The following is an 11,825-nucleotide window of genomic DNA, read 5'->3' as shown; positions in this document are numbered from 1 at the left end:
CTCTTAAATTTAGTATTTCTCTTCACTTATTGACATGAAAATTGAAACTTCATAGTTTTCTCCGTTGTCTCTTTTCCAATATCTGAAGCTCGTGGCTTGTTCAAAAACCAAACCCACTTTACATATATGTTCCCACTATCTGACCAATCTATATAATGAAAATGTAAGAGCATCCCAAGGTACGTGCCTACAACTACAAGTCAATACTACTCAAATTTACTCCTCTCATTCCCTCAACAACGAGGAAGAAGTTCTATTTTCTGTACATTCTTCATCCCTAGTCGAGAAAGTGTAGTCAAAAGATCAAAACCTAGGCTGAACCATTCGTACAAGCTTCATGTCGACAAGGTCAGGACTGGTTCGACCGGCTTGGTAAGTGCTTCTCTGAAGAATTTGCGGATTTCTGGTAATATACATTGGATCAGACGAGAGTACCTGCATTTTTTTGTACATAATAATTAGATATTAAGATCCTGCAGAGTGGTGAAAGCCCTCCAGTCAAACTTTTATAATGTTGATCACCATAGGTTTGATTTGATTTAAGAATTGATGGTCCAAAACTGATGGGGAATGAACATGGTACTAGGGTACTACAAGAGGAATAATGTAACGGGCATACTGAAGTGTGCTTGGAGAATATCTGTGGAGGAAACTCATGTCTTCATTGAATTTGTTTGACAGATATTGAGGAAATGAATAGATTTCAAATGTAAAAAATCCCTGGATGTTCTATTAAGTTGTAAGAGAGAAATAGGCTTTAAAACAGAGCAACAGTCTATGTTTGACTTCATTCAATAAATCTGTGGAGGTATTAGTGGCTCAGAAGAACATACCATGGCTTAACAGTCAATTTCTCAAAGTGCTCCAAAATATACAGGATGCAAGTATGTCTCAGTGTCATTGCGTTAAAGGCCTCTGATAACTCATACATGAGCGAAACATTTTCCACAGAAATGTCCTGAAGAAGATAATGAGTAGGTTTTAGACCAATACGTGTTCTACAAAATGAAAAGGCAGTTATCCAACTGATTTCTTAGCTCACCTGTGCAATTGCATATTCACAGAGACGCTTAAGTCCTTCTAAAAGATACTGATCAGCAGCTCTGAGAAGATCCTGTGCAATATCTAAATTGACATCCACTGATCCTGTGTATATGTATCTGCAAGCATAAGATAAAAAATAGAAACAGTGAAACATCAGCATATTGTGGGGAACAATCAATGCCTTTTCCTTTTTAATAACATGGCAAATCTAGAAATTCTGACCTCATCATCAACTCAAAGACATCCCATCTAATATTGGGGATCTCTATGTCTTGAGCATCCTTCTCCTGCAATTGATATTCAAAACTAACATAAATAATAAGCCAAATCTTCATTAAGTCATCTCCCTTTTCTACATTATGGCTCACAGGATTGTTGCTGCCCAAGTAGGGGCCCAATGGATTGCACAAGTTTGATGGCTTTCTTTAATAGTAGAAACAGCTTACTGACTTAAGGACCCATGTAATGGAAGAGGGAAGTCTCCCACACAAAACACAGATATTTGTATTCTAGTTTTTTGCATTTTTTCATGATCTTCAAGAAAATAAAAGGTGGGGGAGAGGTAAAGTTGGGGCAAAATCACAAAAGCATCAACATTGGACCAAAAAGAGTGCTTTAAAGGCAGTAGATGCTGACCCGGTAACCTCCATCAAACATAGCACGAAACGCATCAGAAGAAGCAAGTAGACAAATTCTGTGAGCATAGAACCGTTTCCCTGGTAAAAGGAAAGCACAATAAATTTAATGTGATAAAGAACATAGATTAAAGATTCAAATATTATTTTTTTTAAATAGCATAACCTAGCAGTCTCAAGTGCCAATATCAGCCACACTAGAGCACCCTTAGATACCCTCTAGGCAAAGCAAAATAAAGAGCCTAAGAAATAAAACACTTGAAAAGAGTGAGTGCAGTAATGCTTGGAAGCTTTACTGTACAAGCTCAGTCTAATTCTTAGCCATGGGGATCTTAAGTCCCTAATGTGTCAAAATCTCCAAATTGAAAGCTAGACTGTACACCAAAACTTTTACTGTCACTACACTTGCTTTCCTTAAATGTTGTCTACTTTTGACTCTTTATTTCACTTCTTTTGCTTAGACAATACTCAAGGCCGCTTGAGCCAAGCTGAAATGGGCACTGAGAGTGTTTGGGATCACCCCAATGCTGCATGGATTTTAAGTAGGGATTGCAGTACATAACAAAAATACAAACAACAAAATTTGGAAGTGATAACAAGTTGACTACCTTCAACTAGGAATGTAACATCAGAGAGTGTCGAATTGTTTACATACTGCTCACCCAAATACACCTGCAACAAAATTGAAAGGCTTAATAGAAAACCTAAAAATTGTTCGAGTCCTTTAACATCCAAAAGAATAAGATCATTGGAGTAAAACAACAGAGATGATTTGCTAACCATTCTTTTCAAGTAATACTGATTTAATGCTCTTGACAGAAATAATGAGGTAATGACCATCCACATAAATGAACCTCTAAACAGACAACAAAAAGGAAGTCTACTTCTCTGTTTTAGGAGGGAAGAAACAAGTATTCATAACAAATGATCATTTTCAAAACATTGAGGGGAAGAGAAACACAACAGCATGTAACATCAGCGGGCACAAAAATGATGGGAGGGGGAAAGGAAAGAGCCATAGTGAAAACCTTCTTCTGTGTACTTTTAGAACACTGATCAAAAAGATTTACGTGAACTGAAATTGAGAGAAGATATCAACACTTCAGACCCTCCAGGAAAGAGTAGATGCAGAAGTTTTGAAACCACTCAAAACTCACAAACACCAAATAAATAATAAAAGTATTGCTTCTCAACCAAAGTCGCTGGACTGAACAAAGGAAAGAAATTTCAGTACTTCCATAACCAACATGGAGGTCCAATGTGCATTATCACCATCATGCTACAATCAATAGTTGGACAATTTCCATTAAAAATGACAGGGAAATAAAATCACTGTGACTAATCTTGGACAAATTTATGGCTGGCGAAACTATAAACTAAAATAGTTAATTTTGGTTCACGACCATAAGAACTGTAAGTCAAACTACTACGACAAATCAATATAAATATTGTAGCTTTAAAATAAAGATGACTGCAACAACCCAAAGTAATGAACCAATATCTGTGTTGCCAACCAAAACATCATTTGGGATATAGGAATCCCAAACATATTGTAGCCCATATTAATACAAACTTAAGTACCATAAGACGCTCAGAACAACTGTGAGTGTTACAGGACAGCAAGAATTTCGAGCAATTAAAAGAAAAAATCAACTCATCTGCAGACTCCACATAGTCTTTTGCCAGACAATGGAAAAAAGATCTTTAATATTTTGCATGAGACATTAATTGAGAATTCAATTAACAGAACAAGAAATAATTCCATGAATTAATTCAAATCACAAACATTTAATTAAAAACTAAATATCTTTTTTTATTTCAGTTCAGGACTGCATGTCATGCTACCCTATGGCCTCAACTTGAACACAAGAATGCACCTACCACAAACAAATAAGAAACAAGGAGAAAAGATACCTGGGGTGTTGGTGATAGAGGAGCTGCATCCACGACACAGAGTGAAGTAGCTTTGTTAGCCAACTTGTACAATGCCACTGAAGCATCTTGTTGGTGCTTCACGCTTGTAGATTCAAGAAGCTCCAACAGCAACTCTAATCCTGCAAAACATTTTGCATATAAGCCACAATCATTACAAAATCAGAATCCAGACTCACTGAATAATTAGAATAAACTTCTGTACAAGACAAAATGCAGACCAAAAGAGTTGGCATAGTGATTTATACCATGGCCATCAATAAAAATAATTTTTTGATGTTCAAGGGAACACAGATGAGCAAGAGCCAGAACAACTCGTCTTTGTACAGACTTCTCTGCTACCCTCATTAGATATAATAGATGGTTCATTACCTGTTAAATAAAGCAATAAAGAAACAGTAATTATCAACACCAAGTAATGCCAAAAACCAATTTGACATCAAGGAGAAAGAATTCAAGCCTGATAAGATAGCACAAGTTTATTTCTGAAGTTTTAGCACTTGCCCCAAGAAAATATATAATAAATCTTAATAAGCCAATGAATAAACTTGTTGTGTAAGGGAGGTAGCTAACTGGCAACAAATGCAAAAGAACTGGATGAAAAAAAACCAAAGAAGTCTAGCCCATAAAGGAAAACTCACTCGTCCATGAATCTTCTCCTCTAATCTTTTCAATGTCTTTGCCACACAATCCTTAGTTGGCTGCAAGTACATCAGCAGACAACTGAGAAACTATGATTAAACAGGAAAAAAGGGAGACGGGGGAGGGAGTGATGATTTTTCAACTCTATTCAGCTTTGAGGAGAAAATTAAAAATCAAGAACCTAGAAGCAGCAATTTAAGTAAACTGTAAAATGAAGTAAGCATGTAGCATACTTGGGCATTGAATACCCCCTCTTGAAGTTTTTGAACACCTCCTACTCTGACAAGGTCTGCAACATTATCCTACAGAAGAAACTTTAAATTAGTTCCACTACATTCCCATTTTAAGATGAGTAACTTGAGAAAAACAAACACAACTACAGATTGAATAATGATCCCATGAGTGTTATAATACCTCATTATCTGCAAGACCATACAGAGCAAATGCAGCATTGTGTTGAAGAGATCCATTTCTTGAATCAAGAAGCTTCAACAATGGCACCATACCTCCATTATGAGCAATTCCAGCTTGGTTGTGGTGGTCCTAAAAATGATAACCTTTTAGTAAACCAAGAAAAATCCTTTGTTGAATTTTTTCAACTATGCCAGCAGATTTCCATAAGGATCAAATTTTCTTCAGTCATTATTAAGCACCAATAAAGGAAAATATCAGTCTCTGTAATCAAGTACTTCAATAGTAGGGAAAAAAAATAGAAATTTAAGCTTGTATTGGCAACCATTTACATTACTTGCACAAGCATTTAAATGTTAAAACTTAAAAGAAGATAAAGAAAAATATAAGAAAATTTCAAGTTTGTGAATAACATGATCACAAGCCAACATCAAGTGGTTACCTCACGAGGAGCTACCACTGCCACACCCACAAATGACATAAACTTAAATGTTGCATTACATTATCCCAAGAAAGGGAAAATCTAATTGCCTGCACATTCGGGATTTGCTATGATGGACACTGAAGAGAATCCAAAAACATCAGTATAATAGCAAGCAGCCACAAGTATGAACTCTAAGACTGAAATGCATTCAAGTGTCCATTCATACATCAAAAACCCGTCTGAAGGTTATTAGCACAACCAAAAGACAAGGAACAAGAGAAAGAGGCTTCTCATACTGCATGTAAAGACTAGTAATCCTTATCTAAAGCAGCACCCAAGGAGAATGCTATTCATATTTCATAAAAAAGAAAATGAAAGCAGTGACAATAACTGAAAAAATGAGATCAGCCAACAATATGATAGCTAAAATTGTGTTACAATTACATCTGTATATCTGTTTAAGCACTGCATGATGAAATCAGAGAAGTAATAACCTGTGCCAACCTCCCTAGAGCAAAAGCTGACATTTCCCTAAGCTGCACATCAGGAGACTGGAGCATATCAATTAATGGTTGGACAGCACCTCTCTGTACAATGTGTGCCTGCATGAACCTCATGTTGGAACATCACTCAATAAAAAAAATATGGGAAAAAAAAATTCATGATACTAAAAGAGGGATATGAGGACAAAATCAATGGATCAGTTATTATGGCATTTCTCCTTGAGTATTGACATAGAAGTTTTACAATTCAAGGGAAATGAGGAAATATTATTTAATCCACCTTGCAATCTGAATCAGCAGCAGCAAATTGCCCAAGTAACAAAGCTGCCTCTCTTTGGCTCTCAGAACAGCTGGACCTGTCATCAAAATTACACTTGAAATTTGGAAAAGAGAAAGGCACCAAGAAAAAATGAATTCTGTGTAAACTTCATGGACGATTTGCAGACAATTAGAAAGGAATTTCAACCATATAACAAACAGAGAAAAAAACAAAAAACAAAAAAACAAAAAAAACAAAACAAAACAAAAAAAAAAAAAAAAAAACCCCTCTAAGAAGCAGTCATAGAAACTGGAAGAATAACATAATGAAATAATCAGCAATACCTGAGCAACTCAATAACAGGTTGTAAAGCTCCAGCAAAAAGGACGTCTTTCTTTATGTTGGGGGATGAGTGAACCAGATTCCCAATCACACCAATCTGATAGACTCCAAAACAATCAGCTAATACTGAAGACAATGCAAAGTACAGGAACAAGATTCCCAAGATAATCAAAGCAAAAGTTCCAATTAAAATCTTATGATGAGAGCTAACCGCTTCATAGTGTACACCTGTGTCCTCAGATCTGAGCATTAGAATAAGCATAGGTAAAGCATTGCATTCCACAATCTGCAAAAGTGTAATTTCATGTCACTAACAATAGTTATGATCCCAATAGGATTCTGAACAAGGAAAAGTCAATAACCTGATTTTTATTTTCATCATTTTTAAATGCGAGGGTTCGCAAAGCTCCTGCAGCTGCTTTCTGAACCTTTGTGTCAATGAATTTAAGCAACTCAACAAGGGGCGGGATACCACCTTCAATCCTGAGTATAGAACTAAATCTGTCACAAAAAGGCACGACGGTGTACTTGTGGCAACTAAAACGCATGCAAGGAAGCAAACCTGACACGGGTTTTGATGTTACTGTTCTCATGAGCTAGGTTTGTTATTGCATCGGCTGCTCTCCTTACAACACTATTGACAGCCCGAGTTTTATAACCAGACCTATGCCTCTTTAGGAGTTCCACAAGATGAGGCAGAGCCCCTGCATCGACAATGAGTTGTTGATGCTCTGGCTGCTCGACAAAACAATCAATATGAGTAAAGGACCAGTTTTGCTAAGTGTTTGTCCTATGAAACTGGAAAAAGTATCTGGCCAAACAGAATATAACAACAAAATGAAAAAACTTGGAATTAAATTAATCAAGACTAACTATGAGCGAAGTTTATTACCTTTACAGCAAGGAGTCCGAGTGCAAGGGCACACCCTTTCTCGACCTCATGCTCAAATGGAATCGGGCTGCTGTCACCTTCTACCAAGGGTGGAGGTGACTGAAGATGCCCAACCAGAGCCGGCACAACTTGACAATCAACAATCACATTCGCAATTTCATCTGCAAGGACACGAATTATCAAATTTAAAACCTAATTCTACAGATGACTATCAAGGAAACATATAGATAAATGAGAACCTGAAATTGGAATTTCATTCATAAGATTCTAAATCTCTTTTCATTTATTTTCGTCTACTTTCTCAAAATAGAAAGGATCCTAAATCCCGACCAGAACCCAATAACTATACCCGATATATTAATAAAGCAACAAAATATAACGAAAAATGACGAAACTGATACGAAGAATCCAATAAAACATAACCCTCCAACCAATTTAACCCAATGCAACTAACAAACTCAGCTTAAGTGAATATTCATTGTAAAATCAAGACGAAACACCCCGAAAAGTTAAATTTCCTTTTTCCCCCCTTTCCCTCCGTTTTCTCAGAAACCAAACGGCACCAAACTCTAACAACACGAATAGAGAAGTAATCAAGCGGTTCATCACCGTTCTTTGCAAGCTCGGTCAGAACATGAACGGCGCGCTTAGCAGCGGATCGATCGGCTTCGGACGAAGAAATAGCAGAGTTGAGAACGCTGACATGCACGCCGACCTCGCGCACCAGTTCGCGAAGCGCGTGGGGTTGTGAGAGAGCATCCAATCTGCCATCCTCTTCGAACTCCTCTTCGAGCTTTCGCTTCAGGCTTTTCCTTGCAGACGCTACTCCAACCTTTTCCATGGTGGCGATGCCAGAGAAGATCTGCGTATCGGGGAGATGAAATGGAGAGTTTCGGTTTCGCTTTTATATGGCGGGAAATGAGGGCGCGCCCTTTTTTTCGAATGAGTTGTTCCCATCTGGCGCTCCCGCCAGAGAATTTGTAAATTTAGGGGAGTGGCGGTGAAACGAAAAGTGCAAGGTGGCATACGATGATTCGATGTAAAAAATATATATTTAATAAATAAAAAATAAAATCATTCCATATATTGGCTGACACGTGTACACAACCATTCCACATCGGTCTTATTGCTTCGTCCCTTATTCATTTCATTGTTTTATAGCTTATTTCAATATTCTACATATGATTATACCTTAATCTTTGAACCATTAAAATATTTTGCATATGATTTATACCTTAATCATTGTATCATTATATAGTGATTCAAATTTTATGAAATTTGGGGACGAGAAAATTGAGAAGAATAATATAATGAAACAAAATAGTGAAGAAATTTTTATATTTTTTTTTTAAATCTTATTTGGTTATATTTGGAAAAGATAATAAAATCAATGAATTAAAAACATAATGGTTTTTTTTTAAATTAAGGGGTCATTTGGCCACATCAAAAAAAAAAATGTTTTTAAGTGTAAAAAAAAAATGATTTCTTAATGTTTTTATACAAATGAGGGTGTTTGTTTTGTTTTTAGAAAAATAAAAATTATAAAAAAATTTAGAGTCTGTTTGATCATGTGATTTAAAAACATTTTTTTTTTAAATAGAATAAAAAACCTCTTTTAAAATTTTGTAACATTGTTGATTGTTGTTTTTTGAAAACAATTTTTAAATAACAAATAAAAGTTGTTCTCATTGGCTTTTAAAAACAAAATGGAAACTTTGGGTTTATTTTGTGATTCTTTTTTCTAAAACTTGTTTTTAAATACAGTTTTTAAGTTAAAAAATAAAAAATAGCTTTAAGAAATAAATTTTAAAAATTATGATGAAACGAACCCTTATTCTTTTATATTATAATTATTTGAAACAACAAATTGTTGGACCAAACAAACATTCAAATACTAAAAAAACCAAAAAAAAAAAAAATAGGTCCTTGTTATAAAATATGAGAATTTATCGGATTATGGGAACTTGTGGATAATCATCCATATTAATGTATATCTCTTTGTGACTAGATACCCAAATATATTTTATTATCTTCCTACATTCTAATTTATCTTTCTTGTTTTCTTCTTCTTTCACTTTATAATTTTACAACACGTTATCAATCAAGAAAAAGACGTTCTCCTTTTAAGATAAATAGAAATACCATTCTCTCTTTTTTCTCACAAAAATGTATGTCATAAACTTATATCAAGATTTTTTACTTTATCACTATTTGACTCTTTATTTTTATTTATTTTATTTGAATATATAAATATGTACGATCCCTATAACCAAAAATTATGAGATAAATTATAAATTATAAAATAAAATCATAATCAAAGTTATGAAAAGTGTGTACAATCCCTATAACTAGAAGTTATGGGATAAATTATAAATTATAGGGTAAATTCATAACCAGAAGTTATGAAAAATATGTATAATCCCTATAACAAGAAGTTATGGGATAAATTATAAATTATGGGGTAAATTCATAACCAGAAGTTATGAAAAATATGTGCAATTTTTATAACAAGAAGTTATGAGGAAAAATTACAGAATTACAGATACATGACCAGAAGTTATGTATATGATCTCTAATTATTTATTTTTAATTATATGGTATAATAGGATGTTATATCAAATAATATTATAAAGCCAGAAGCTATAAAATATATAAATAAATAAATGTTCATAGCCTATAGTTATGTACAAATCTACATAATGAAAGTTCATAGCCTGAAGCTATGCACAAATCTACCCAATGAATAGTTCATAGCCTAAGTTATGTACAAATTTAAATATTTTATTGTTTTGACAAAATAATCATGGTCTGAAGTTATGAAAGATACTAATTTTTAATTTCTTTTAATTATATTGTGCAACTAGAAGTTATATATAAATAGTTCATAGTCTGAAGTTATGTACAAATTTGAATATTTTATTGTTTAAACAAAATAATTATAACTCAAATTTATGAAAAATATTGACTTTTAATATTTATTTCGTACTTGCTTATTTTTCACAACAAGAGTTATGGAAAACAATTTTTATTAACAATTGTTTCATAACTATAAGCTATGCATACAATTTCTAATTATCTTGTATAACAAAATTGTCAATGAACAACTATGTACCTAGAAGATACATAATTTTTTTAAATTTTGTTATATGACCAGAAGTTATATAAATATTATCAATCATAACTCGAAGTTATGAAAATAAGAAAATTAATATTCCTTGTGCTAATCAAATGTTATGTCAAAGTTGTTAATATGTACTTTCTTATAGCAATAAGCTATAAAAAACAAAATTGTTAACTAACAGTTTTGTACAACTTTATGAAATTTATATAACCAAAAGTTATAATGGAATATATTATAGCGTGGTAGACCTATTGGCTCAAATGATTTAATTCCTACAAAAAGAAAAGGTACAACATATGAAAATTTTAGTACTCCTGGAGAGTTCACAAATATGAAAGGGTCAAATAATGAAACCCAACTTAACAAACAGTTAACTCCTGAATAAGCACAAGTTGATCAAATACCGGTATCTAAAATTGAAGAGATCTCAATGAGTCACACGGGAGAAACAAAGGACCGTAGTGACATTATCATAGATAATATATTCGCATTCCAAGTGGCTATGGACATCATAAGAGGTGATGAATATCAAGAACCACAAACTGTGAATGAATGTCAAAAAATGAAAGATTGGCCAAAATGGAAATAAGTAATCCAAACAGAGCTAAACTCGTTAACAAAACGAGAGGTATTTGGACTTGTAGTTCAAACACCTGGAAACATAAAGCTTGTTGGATATAAATGGGTCTTTGTGAAAAAACGAAATGAGAATGATGAAATCATAAGATATAAAGCACGACTTGTTGCTTAAGGTTTCCCTTAAAGACATGGTATAGACTATGAGGAAACTTATACCCCTATAATGGATGCAATCACATTTCGATACTTGATAAGTTTAACGGTCTCTGAATGACTAGATATGCGTCTTACGAATGTTGTTACAACCTATTTATATGGGTCTATAGATACTGACATATATATGAAAATCCCTGAAGGATTCAAATTGCTTGAAGCAACTAATCCAAAGCCTCGAAACATGCACTCAATCAAACTACAAAGGTCTTTGTACGGATTAAAGCAATCTGGATGTATGTGGTATAATCGTTTGAGTGAGTTTTGTTAAAAGAAGGATATGTGAATAATTCAATTTGCCCATGTGTTTTTATCAATAAATCAAAATTTGGGCTTACAATAATTGCAGTGTATGTGAATGATTTAAACCTTATAGTAATTCCTGAAGAGCTCACAAAAGCAGCCAATTATTTAAAGAAAGAATTTGGAATGAAAGACTTAGGGAAAACAAGATATTGTCTCGGCTTGTAGATCGAGCATTGTTCAAATGGCATATTAGTCCATCAATCGACATATATAAAGAAAGTATTAAAGCGATTTTATATGGACAAATCACATCCAGTCAATTCCCCTGTGGTTGTTTGTTCACTTGAAGTGAACAAAGACCCATTTCGTCCTAAACAAAGAAAATAAAGATTCGCTTGGTCTAGAAGTATCATATCTCAGTGCAATCGGTGCACTAATGTATCTTGCAAATTGTACTATACCAGACATAACGTTTTCTATCAACTTAATAGCAAGATACAGTTCTGCCCCAACTAAAAGGCATTGGAATGGGGTTAAACATATATTGTGATACATTCGTGGAACAAGTGACATGGGTTTATA

At 33.9% G+C, this 11,825-nt stretch overlaps 1 protein-coding gene across 1 annotated transcript; it reads right to left on the bottom strand.

Annotated features, from left to right (window-relative positions):
- Positions 1 to 3: 3 nt before the first annotated feature.
- LOC100251186 (ARM REPEAT PROTEIN INTERACTING WITH ABF2) lies at positions 4 to 8,019 on the bottom strand. The gene is made up of 19 exons (XM_002272505.4): positions 7,694 to 8,019; positions 7,085 to 7,245; positions 6,755 to 6,927; positions 6,555 to 6,675; positions 6,404 to 6,478; positions 6,195 to 6,289; positions 5,872 to 5,947; positions 5,583 to 5,690; positions 4,668 to 4,796; positions 4,487 to 4,555; positions 4,253 to 4,312; positions 3,860 to 3,983; positions 3,594 to 3,733; positions 2,288 to 2,351; positions 1,681 to 1,760; positions 1,267 to 1,331; positions 1,043 to 1,160; positions 834 to 958; positions 4 to 435 (listed from the first exon to the last, which is right to left on the bottom strand). The coding sequence occupies exons 1-19, from the start codon at positions 7,923 to 7,925 to the stop codon at positions 336 to 338; spliced, it is 2,115 nt and encodes a 704-aa protein (XP_002272541.1). The 5' UTR covers positions 7,926 to 8,019; the 3' UTR covers positions 4 to 335.
- Between the last annotated feature and the right edge of the window lie 3,806 nt (positions 8,020 to 11,825).

This window comes from Vitis vinifera, chromosome 7 (assembly GCF_030704535.1).
Source record: "Vitis vinifera cultivar Pinot Noir 40024 chromosome 7, ASM3070453v1".
Classification (NCBI taxonomy): domain Eukaryota; kingdom Viridiplantae; phylum Streptophyta; class Magnoliopsida; order Vitales; family Vitaceae; genus Vitis; species Vitis vinifera.
The sequence above is the reverse complement of the archived record's forward strand: the minus strand, read 5'-3'. Positions and strand labels throughout refer to the sequence as shown.

Excerpts from the sequence above, each read along its gene's own strand:
- LOC100251186 (XM_002272505.4), bottom strand. The coding sequence starts at position 7,925 with ATGGAAAAGGTTGGAGTAGCGTCTGCAAGGAAAAGCCTGAAGCGAAAG. Across the intron at positions 7,246-7,693 it reads GACCGAGCTTGCAAAGAACG|ATGAAATTGCGAATGTGATT; the intron begins GTGATGAACCGC and ends GTGTCCTTGCAG. Across the intron at positions 959-1,042 it reads GTGAATATGCAATTGCACAG|GACATTTCTGTGGAAAATGT; the intron begins GTGAGCTAAGAA and ends TATCTTCTTCAG.